This window comes from Panicum virgatum, chromosome 2K (assembly GCF_016808335.1).
Source record: "Panicum virgatum strain AP13 chromosome 2K, P.virgatum_v5, whole genome shotgun sequence".
Lineage (NCBI taxonomy): Eukaryota > Viridiplantae > Streptophyta > Magnoliopsida > Poales > Poaceae > Panicum > Panicum virgatum.
This window is the reverse complement of record NC_053137.1, coordinates 3,899,788-3,909,903: the sequence shown is the minus strand read 5'-3', so window position 1 is coordinate 3,909,903 and position 10,116 is coordinate 3,899,788. Positions and strand designations below refer to the sequence as shown.

The window sequence follows — 10,116 nt, the reverse complement described above, 5'->3', positions numbered from 1 at the left end:
TTTTCAGAAAAGGGAGATGTTTCCAGATTTGGCTCCACTGATGTGGCACTCTTTGGCACAATGTTTGTGCTGCTGCAGGTATGTAGCAACCCTTGCGCTCTTTCTGTGCATACTTATAGTATGATCAAGCTTGTTAGGAGCTTTGAGTGTATTCTTTCATGTTCTGTTCCATGATCAATCTGTTATGTTAGTCATCCTGATTCAATCTCGAGTTCATGGCTATATTAGTTTTCTAATATGTTTGTGAAGTTTAAACCAATCTGTTCAGCCTTTTGGTCTTACTACTTACTTAGTATGTCTGTCTACTGAAAAAAAAACAGGAAATTATGTCATTCTACCCTGCACTTTCACCCCTATGTTATCTGCAAGTGTATCGAATAGAGCCTGCAACGTTCTTGCACTTCTTCAGGTATGGTTTTAGGAAAAGTTGGGTTTCATAGCAGAAAAGTTGGCTGCTGGTTGCAACCATTTACAATCCCATGGCATCGCAATAATTTACTGCAAAGGGCATTTTCTTCTGTTTCTTGTTGATCATTTTAAGCTACCAACTTCAGATTTAGTACCGTATGTTCTATTCATCTCCTCTCCTAAACTTGTTGCAGTCTGTTGCATCACACCCTGAGACCAGGATCCCCTTTTTAAAAGGTAACTAATTGTCATTATCCTTTGTATGTCGAATCTGAAATGCACTGAAGCTGTGCTTTTCTAGTTACCCTATGTTCTCTCTTAGGGTTTTGTCACATTATCATGTAGTGGTTAATACAAGTTTGGTTTATGTTAGCTGCTGTAGTAAATATTCCGGAGTATTTTGGATTTTTTTAATTTTTATTATGGAACTTTGTTTGCTGGTTATGTTATCATTAGTTATTCACTCCCTCTCATTCGTCCTTTGTTTTTGCAGCTGAATTTACTGAGTACCTATACCCATTTTGAACACTACCAGCAATGCCAGATCTTTTGAGTACCTGCGCCCTCACCGCTCTTGGTGTGTTTGGTGCTCTTGTTAAGGTAATTTATACATAGAATTTTACACAACTGAGAAGATTTGTTACATTCCCTCCAACACGTGAGTAAAAGGCCTGGATTGCTTCATAAACATGCAATGCAATAATCAGTGGAGATTCATGTTCATATTCCCCAGCTTAGATAGCCATGAAAGTTATGAGGCAACCATTTTTGTTCCCTATGGAAGTGGTAGTGCTTGCTGCCTGTGAACCGAGAGGTCACAGGTTCGAGCGGTGATCTCTACATATTGCACGGTGTGTGGGAAAGACCTCCCGCTAATAACCTCCCCCAGACCCCGCACAGTGCGGGAGCCTACGGCACTGGGTAAGTCCTTTTTTTATGGAAGTAAAAGATAAACTAACTCTTTAACTTCAAGCAGGTTTACTGTAACCTTTAATGTTTCCCTGCTCCATTTCTTGATGATTTGTCATGGTTTTAGCAGAATTGCCCTTAATCCATCTAGATACCACGAAATCAAGACTGCTACTCGAAAGCAATGCCATGTAAATTGTGATCAGAAGGCACACATGACAACATGCCCCACTAGTTTTTTTCAAAAAGAAAAAAGACAACATGCCCCCACATGCAAGAATGCTTAAGGATTTGTGGAAGGTTTGTGAGATTTCTTTCATGGGAACATTTCTCATGTTCAATCTTGCTATTTTGGTAGCAATATGAGCTGTTACCCTAACAGCGATAAATTCACGGTCAAGGTCCATTTGTTGTTTTTTATCAAACACTAATTCTGCAAATGAGAAAGAAGTTTCTTTGTCTTGTGATACATGCAGGTGATGATACTGAAGTTGTCAATACCCTGCTAGATGGTCACATCATTCCTCTATGCTTGCGAATCATGGAGACAGGCAGTGAACTTTCAAAACAGTATGTCATATCATCGTCTTTTACCTCTTCTCATCCATGCCATGTCATGTTACATTTCTTAGTATGCTAGGCTTGTCTACAATTTGCATGAAAAACAATCTTGAATCACCTGGTGTAAGTTCACATTCTCCCATGTGTTGCCCCAGATCTGGAGTACCTTACCTCGCATGGTACAAGTATGCTACCCTTTTGCCAATGTATCATATAGTTGGACATGTTGTTTAGAAACTTTAGATGAGGTAGACTGTATGTTCTAAAATGTAGCCAAGCAGTCACCAATCAACTTACAAACTCGGAAGCATAAAATGAGGCTTATGAAAGGAGGTGCTAAAACTGTTCAATATCGTTGCTTTTTTCAGCAACTATCTTTTGCTGCTAATTTCAATAGCAGAATAAATACTTCTAACCTCTTTGTAACCATCTCTTCTCCAAAAACCTCAGGAAGTTGAGTAGGAGCTAGGTCTCTCTTTGCAGATGGAGTTAAATGTAAATTCTACTAATCTGTTAACCATTGTGTTAATTTACTAATCAGTCAAATGCATATGCAGGTGGCCACTTTCAATTGTCCAAAAGATCATTCTAGATGAAGCTGGGTTACAGTACATCTGTGCCACCCCGGAACTTTTTTTTGGGATAGCCATTGTTTTAGCAAGAATGGTGGCTGAACAGCCCTCCACCAGATTGCTGAAGCACATTGTCCCGCTGCTACCTCAGGCTGACGGGATGATCCCAGGTGTGCTGTCATTTGCACTAGGAACTTACTTTATAACATGCACATTTCTTCCCACCCAACTATGCTAATCTCTTCCTTTTCAAAAACAAAAAAAAATGCTCATCTCATACTCTGTTGTAGGGCCCATATTGCGCTGCAAACTCATCTTCCTGAGGCTCTGAGAGACGGGACATTCGACAACGGCCTTAGGGTGAGTCTTGCTCTCGATTCGTCAACTGTCTCTAATCGACCATTACCCCACTTACACTAGATTGAAGATTTCAATCGAGTATTAACCATATCTTTGTTACTGCAAACACAGGATGATGCTGTTGCAAGGCACTACCGTCAACAACTGCTGGATAATCTGGCCGTGCCTGCGGGCGGAGCACCTCCTGCAGTCCCAGGTAGTGCAGCGGCTGGGGTAACTCAACCAGTCCCAGCTCCTGCGGCAGGTGGTGCGCCACATCCTGGCCCAGGCTCTGTGGCGGGTGCAAGCCCTGAAGGATCCTCCCAGGAAGGACTGAGCCATGCTCATCCAGGCCCAGCCCCCTCGGCGGGTGCTGCACCGCATCCTGGTCCAGGCCCTGTGGTAGGTGGAAGCCCTGGAGGATCTTCGCCGAGTAGTGCTCATCCAGGCCCAGCTCCCACGGAGGTTGGTGCACCACATCCTGCCCCAGGCCCTGTGGCGGGTGGAAGACCGGGAGGATCCTCTCAGGCAGGGCCGAGACGCAGGCGCCGTTGATGTGAGCGGATGCAGATGCTGCAATTCAGAGTTCACTGCAATTATGGAATATCTTTCCGCGAATTACAGCTAGTGGAGAACCCTGCGCGTCTCTGGAATAGAACGCTATGATGCCGTTTATTGCAGTTTCAACAAAAACTGCTTGATGTATTTTGGTATTTTGGAGACCCAAAACAAAGGCGAAACAAACCTATGAAAAGTACCCTTTTATATGAGCTCCTCATATGATGCATTGGTTGCCAGTTCCCCCAAGCCCTTTTGGATGTTTAATATGATTTACATGCGGACCATGCTGGGCAGCTTCTGTAGGGTGACACTGTGAAATGTCTTGTGAATGTATGGAATTCTGCATGGCCTGAGAAGCCGGTGATGATCTGTTGCTGACGGGCTTAGCTAGCAGAAAAGTAGTATAAGACCCCTGTTTAGTTTTTTACATGTAAACGCAAAAACACCGTAAACGCATTATTTTACAAACGGAATTTTACTAATTTGAAGTACTAAATGAAGTCTATTTACAAAAATTTTGCATGGATGGGCTGTAAATAGCGAGACGAATCTAATGAGCCTACTTAATCCATGATTTGCAACAGTGATGCTACAGTAATCATTCGCTGATTATTGATTAAACATGGATTAATTAGCATCATTAGATTCGTCTCGCGATTTACAACTCATCTATGCAAAAAGTTTTGCAAATAGACTTCATTTAGTACTTCAAATGACCAAGATTCCTTTGCAATTTTTTTTGCAAAATGAACTAAACAGACCCTAAATAATTTTGGTTTGACTTAAGATTGGACCTGGTCGGCCTGCTGCATAGATCAGGCTGAGAAAACTGCCAGAGCTTATTTCTTCAAAAAAAAAAAACTGACAGAGCTTGCCTCACTGATGCAGCACATGCTGAATTCCTTGGTCGCGGCGCGTGGCCACGAACTTTGACATTCTGAGCTCGATCAGTTGCTGCGGTCGCTACCATTTTCTCGCACATGTTCCTTCTTTTGGAACACGCCGTGGACATACTGAAGACCATGTGCGGCTGAAGTCAACATTTTGCTTCAACCATTCTGCCTCCATGTGTTCCGAAGAAGCAAGTGCTCGCCAGGTGTTTACGAATTTTACGGGATTTAGCACAAACTGATCAAATTCTGCATAAATCTCAGGCCGATCTAGAATTTGAACAAACGTGAAGCCGCTTGAAAGATTCCAATGAACCTAACGAATAATGCAAGTAGCACAAGCGGCGATGCGAAGACGGAGAAAAACTCCTGCGGTCGTCCTCGCACAGGCGGCGTGGGAGCCCCCAAACCCTAGCCGCCGCCGCCGCTACTCCCGCGGCCTCCCGCCGCGCCGCTGCCTGAGCGGGCCGCCGGCGTCTCGCGTGGCTCGTGGGGAAGGCGGCGGCGTGGCCTCCCCCCTCCTCTCCGGCTGATTTGGGAGGAGCGCGACCTCCCAGGGCCCCGAAGCCGGCTCGTCGGCGCGGGCCACCCCTGTGGCGGCGGTGGCTGTGGCCTTCAGATCCGGCGTCGTCCCGGCCGGATCCGGGGGCTGCGCGGTGGGGGGCGCGCTTCTGTGGCTGGGCGATGTGTGGGGGGTCCGGTGGCGGCGGGGTGGTGCCGGAAAACGGCGGCGACGGCGGCCTCGGCTGGTGCGGGCGGCATTGGTGGTGGCGGTGGTGCAGTCACAGTGGTTCTTGTGGTGCCTGAGCCGGCGCAAGGCGTGGACGGCGGTCTGCGCAGGGACCGGGGCGCACCGGCGTGGCCCTTGTGCAGGGGAGGCAGCGGCGGCGGTCTGCAAGGTGCAGGGCGCAGTGGGCTCATTGCCGCGGGTGGCCCTGTGTGGGGGGGGGGGGGACGCCTAGTGGCTGGCTGCTCTTGGCCATGGTGGTCGGGAGGTGGTGCTGGCGGACATCTGCTTGCGGGCAGTGGGGACGGTGGTGCTCTCCTTCACCTCTCCTCGACGGCTGTACGGTTTCGGCGTCGCCTTGGTGATGGGGCCGGGTGGATTTGCGCTGGGTGCTCCCAGCACAGGTACGTTCTCGCGGTGTCATGGCGGCATTATTCGGATGTTCCGGGCCATCTTCCCGGCAGTGGCAGTGGAGTTGCGGGGGCGGCGAGGAGCTTGTTTGCTACTGCTTGTCTGTGATCGTGCGTAAGGCGCGTGTTCATCTGGGCGAAAGCCTTCACCGGCTCTCTTGCAGGTGGTAGTGGTGACGGCGTCTTGGGGCGTCGTTCTCCCTGTTGGGGGCATCACTATGGGGAGCCGCGTCCTGAAATATGGGGTCTTGGGGTGAAAATCCGGTCCAGTCTACTGTATGAGCGACGACGGCGCCATTTGCGTCGTAACCTCCTTGGAGGCGCCGCTTTTGGAGACTCATATCGGCTTGTGGCAGTGTGGGGGTGGTCTGGATGGCCCGTGTGCAGTGGCAGAGGAGGTGCGCAAGGTCTTTGTGTTGGCGGCAAGGTGCAGAGGGCCCATGGGGTGCTGGAGGACTTGAGCTAGCGAGCAAGGTGCAGTGGTGATCTCGGTGACGGTTGGGCGGAAGTGGTGCTCTCAAAGCGGTTTCAGATATCTGAGTCTTTTGCCAGAGGAGTGTGAGCGGTGGGAGAGGCGAGGCCCCCCACGCAGAGTGCCCAGGATCAGTGGTGTTCATTGGTGCTGTGACAGGAGTGTTTTGTTGATGCACCACTGTTGCAGAGGGATCGACGATCTTTCTACGATCTCGTTCGTGCGGCTTGAGAGTGATAGTCCCATGGTGGAGGAGTTCGGGTAGCCGCTCGGGCTTGCAGCGGGCTGCGGCTCTTGGCGTGGCACAGCATTGACGACAACGGCGCAGTTCGTGGCGGCCTCTTTCGCTTATCTCCCAGGTTGTGAAGGTGTAGTGTTTTGTTGGGTGCGTTGTTTGCGTATGTTTGTTTGTGTGGTGGTGGTGTTCGCTTCGGCGCGTTATATATGAATGCTCATTCTTCTTATATGATGTGGCAGTGCTCCTGTCTTTTATTTTTTTTAAAAAAAACAAGTGACGATGCTATAGCCGTCAGCCGCAGAGCCAGAGCACCACAAAATTCGGCAGTCACTGTCAGAGTGGGTGCGAGGAGCGCCTTGCTATCCTTTCTTCAGAACTCTCTCCTCCGAACTGCCAAACCCGTCCCTCTCCTCGCCGTCGCTCGCCTCGCCTCGCCTCCCGCGGTCGGATCAAAACCCTAGCAAACCCTTCCTCCCTCGCGGCCCGGTCGGCCGGCGATGGCTTCCGCCGCGCTCGGAACTCAGGTACGTGCACCCCCCGCGGCGCGACGCGCGATGCCGGGCTCATCTTTTCGCCGCGTGCAGCGCTGATGTGAGTTCTGGCCCCGTGCAGGTTGCTGCAGCAGCCTTGGAGCCCGTCGGCTCGGACGGTTTCCTCAAGGGCTCGTCGCGCAAGGTACTTGGATTGGATGGGTTGGTTGCGTACTGAGGCAAAAAACTTCTTCTCATTTTGGGGGTGCTTGTTCGGGAATCTCGTGGCTGGGTCTGCGTGGTTGGCACTGTAGACCATAGTTCAGAGAGGCAAAACATCTAAATTCTCTTCCTACACTTCCTGAGAGCAGTAGCAATACTAATACGACTTGAAGTAAAATGCATGTCAGGATGGCCTCACTTGGTTGCTAGAGACATAAGTAGTTTCCTAGAATTTTTGTTGGATTTTGTTCAGTGATACACTGGTAGTTTGATTTACAACCAGTGCCCAGATTACCCACCATACTGTTATCTAGGCAAGTAGCTAAAGTAGGTGCTGAAGAGTTTGAACTAAGTGTGTATTTTAGTTGTTTTCTGCCACTGCTAACTTTATGGATGAAGTGGCTGATGCCTACTAAGTTCTGTTTCACACTAGTGTACTAATTGTTCAGATCATCTGGACAAGGGTGAAGGGGTATTGAGCATAACTCAGGGCAGAAACCACCGGATTTTCTCCCAGAGAATGACTTTGTAGTCGCAAATTTAATATTGCAATACTCCTACCTGAGTAGGTAGCGGACAGTGAATTTCCCGCATTTTCGGCTTTTCCTACTTGATGCTATATGATATTAGCCTTACATGATTCGCTTGTTATGTTCAGAGTAACAATTGTCTAAACTTCCGGAGCAAACCATGGGTTGGGAAGAGCTTAGCATGGGAAAAAACCCAGCAGTCAAGGCATTTGAACAAGGTCTTCTGTATGTCTGTTCAACAAGCAAGCAAAAGCAAAGTTGCTGTTAAGCCTGTTGAATTGGAGAATGCAAATGAGCCGCCGCTCAACTTATACAAACCAAAGGAACCTTACACAGCCACGATTGTCTCAGTTGAGAGGCTTGTAGGCCCTAAAGCCCCTGGTGAAACATGCCACATTGTCATTGACCATGGCGGCAATGTTCCATACTGGGAAGGACAGAGTTATGGTGTCATTCCTCCGGTAAGTACTTCCTTGTTCTGCTAAGCATAATGCAGCACTTCTGTAGTTTTGTTTTCCTTCATGGACTTTACACATTTTCCTTCCATTTTTTTGCCAGTGTGTAGTGTTCACTGAATAGTCTCTTGGATTTTCAAAAGATTCTTTATTTATTCATTGTTGCTATATTGTTCAGATGTATGTTGTCAATATTATGGTTAAATCTCTTGCCAGAAATTATTGTTATACATATGGAGAAAGTGTATCCAGTATTTTCAATTCTCTGATTGCTGATAACGTCTGTGGGCGACTGGTTTCACTGCCAATCCTTTGATCCAAGTTCCTGTCTACCTACTGATGATCTACCATCTTGGTTTCAAAACCTAACTGGGGATCTGTTGGGTGCACATGTTAAGGGAGCCCGTTCACTGGCTATACTGGTTATTTGGACTTTGTGGGGAGAAAGGAACAGACGCATCTTTGATGATCAAGTTAAGTCAGCAAGCGGTATTGTCGAGGAGATCAAAGAAGCGGCCAAGCTTTGGATGTCTGCAGGAGCAAAGCATCTGGCGGCGCTAGTAGACCTTTTTCTAGCGAGTAATTAGCTTCCTTTTGTTTTACTTTGGTGTGGGGCTTTTCTGATGCCCCGGCCTGTCTCTGGCTTCGCTGGAGCAGGTTTGTAAAACGGGCACCTCTGGCGCCTAAACTCTGCTTTCTTTTTATAAATTAACGCCGGAATCTGTCCGGGTCTTTCGGAAAAAAAAAGATTGCTGATAACGTGACAAACAATGTTACAACTTAAAATTTACTTGTAAAGCCTTGTCAAAATTCAAGCACAATTGCTTTTAACAAGGTTGATAATTTAGGCCTTTTGTACAAATGACTTGTTAACACACCAAATTTAATTTTAATTTCATTGTTATCTGCATCTGCTTTCTTTTCTGAACCAGCATTTTGTACATCTAATACCTTGCTCATATGGCCTCATATATTTGTTGCCAGGGGGAGAATCCGAAGAAACCTGGATCTCCAAATACTGTTAGGCTCTATTCTATTGCTTCTACTAGGTATGGTGATTCTTTTGATGGAAAGACGGCAAGCTTATGTGTTCGCCGTGCTGTTTACTATGATCCTGAAACTGGAAAGGAAGACCCCTCAAAGAAAGGTATCTGCAGTAACTTCCTGTGTGATTCAAAACCAGGGGACAAAGTTCAGATCACAGGTACAGAACTTTATCTTGGATGTCATGTATAAAAGCATTGTTATGTGTTTTCCAACAATAAATGGTAGCTTCTAACCGCAAAAATAGCCCTTTCAACATTTCCTTGAGTTCATGGAGACATGGAGTTGTAAACTATGTTACTGAAATCTGTTCTATATGATCGCATATAGAGGGTATACTCAGCTTGATCATCTTTTATTTTTTTCCTTTTTTTATAATTGATACTGTACCCATTGTATCATTCAAGGCATATGCTGGTTATTCCTGTCCTAAGCATCTCATAATAGTTTTTCTTCATGCAGGCCCCTCGGGCAAAATTATGCTTCTTCCAGAGGATGATCCAAATGCAACTCATATCATGATTGCCACTGGCACCGGTGTTGCTCCTTACCGTGGCTACCTACGTCGTATGTTCATGGAAGATGTCCCAACTTACAAATTTGGTGGTCTGGCGTGGCTCTTCCTTGGTGTTGCTAACTCTGACAGCCTTCTCTATGACGAAGAGTTCACTACCTACCTTCAGCAGTACCCAGACAATTTCAGGTTTTTTGAGTTTTTCAAGCTTAATCATCGTCTGTCATTCTAACCTAATGATATAACTGAGAATGCTACAACTAATGCTTTGTTTATTTCACTGTGGTGCCCACATACTTCCATAGTTCAATTGACCGAAGTAAAGCTGAATGGTTCTTGCTGGACTGATCCAAATGTCGACGTTGCAGGTATGACAAAGCACTAAGCAGGGAGCAGAAGAACAAGAACGGTGGCAAGATGTATGTGCAGGACAAGATTGAGGAGTACAGTGATGAAATCTTCAAGCTCCTGGACGGCGGAGCGCACATCTACTTCTGTGGTTTGAAGGGGATGATGCCAGGGATCCAGGACACCCTCAAGAGGGTGGCCGAGCAGAGAGGAGAGAGCTGGGACCAGAAGCTGTCACAGCTGAAAAAGAACAAGCAGTGGCACGTGGAGGTTTACTAGGTTGTGAAAATGCCACAGATTATGATTGTTTCTCAACAAGGTGAGAAACTGGACATATAATTGAACGATTCTTGTTGCAATGTAAAATTGTGGATTTTATTCATAAGCTTCTGCTCCAAATGTTGAATAAAATGAAGCACATGCTTTAGAGTTGGTGTTACTATTTA

General features: G+C 46.9%; 1 protein-coding gene and 1 pseudogene across 1 annotated transcript; both read left to right on the top strand.

Moving 5' to 3' along the window:
* Positions 1 to 355: 355 nt before the first annotated feature.
* Positions 356 to 3,557, top strand: LOC120661771 (annotated as a pseudogene).
* Positions 3,558 to 6,397: 2,840 nt separating this feature from the next.
* Positions 6,398 to 10,116, top strand: LOC120661762 (ferredoxin--NADP reductase, embryo isozyme, chloroplastic-like). Its single transcript, XM_039940704.1, has 6 exons — positions 6,398 to 6,611; positions 6,700 to 6,762; positions 7,438 to 7,770; positions 8,749 to 8,968; positions 9,271 to 9,511; positions 9,691 to 10,116. The coding sequence occupies exons 1-6, from the start codon at positions 6,585 to 6,587 to the stop codon at positions 9,947 to 9,949; spliced, it is 1,143 nt and encodes a 380-aa protein (XP_039796638.1). The 5' UTR covers positions 6,398 to 6,584; the 3' UTR covers positions 9,950 to 10,116.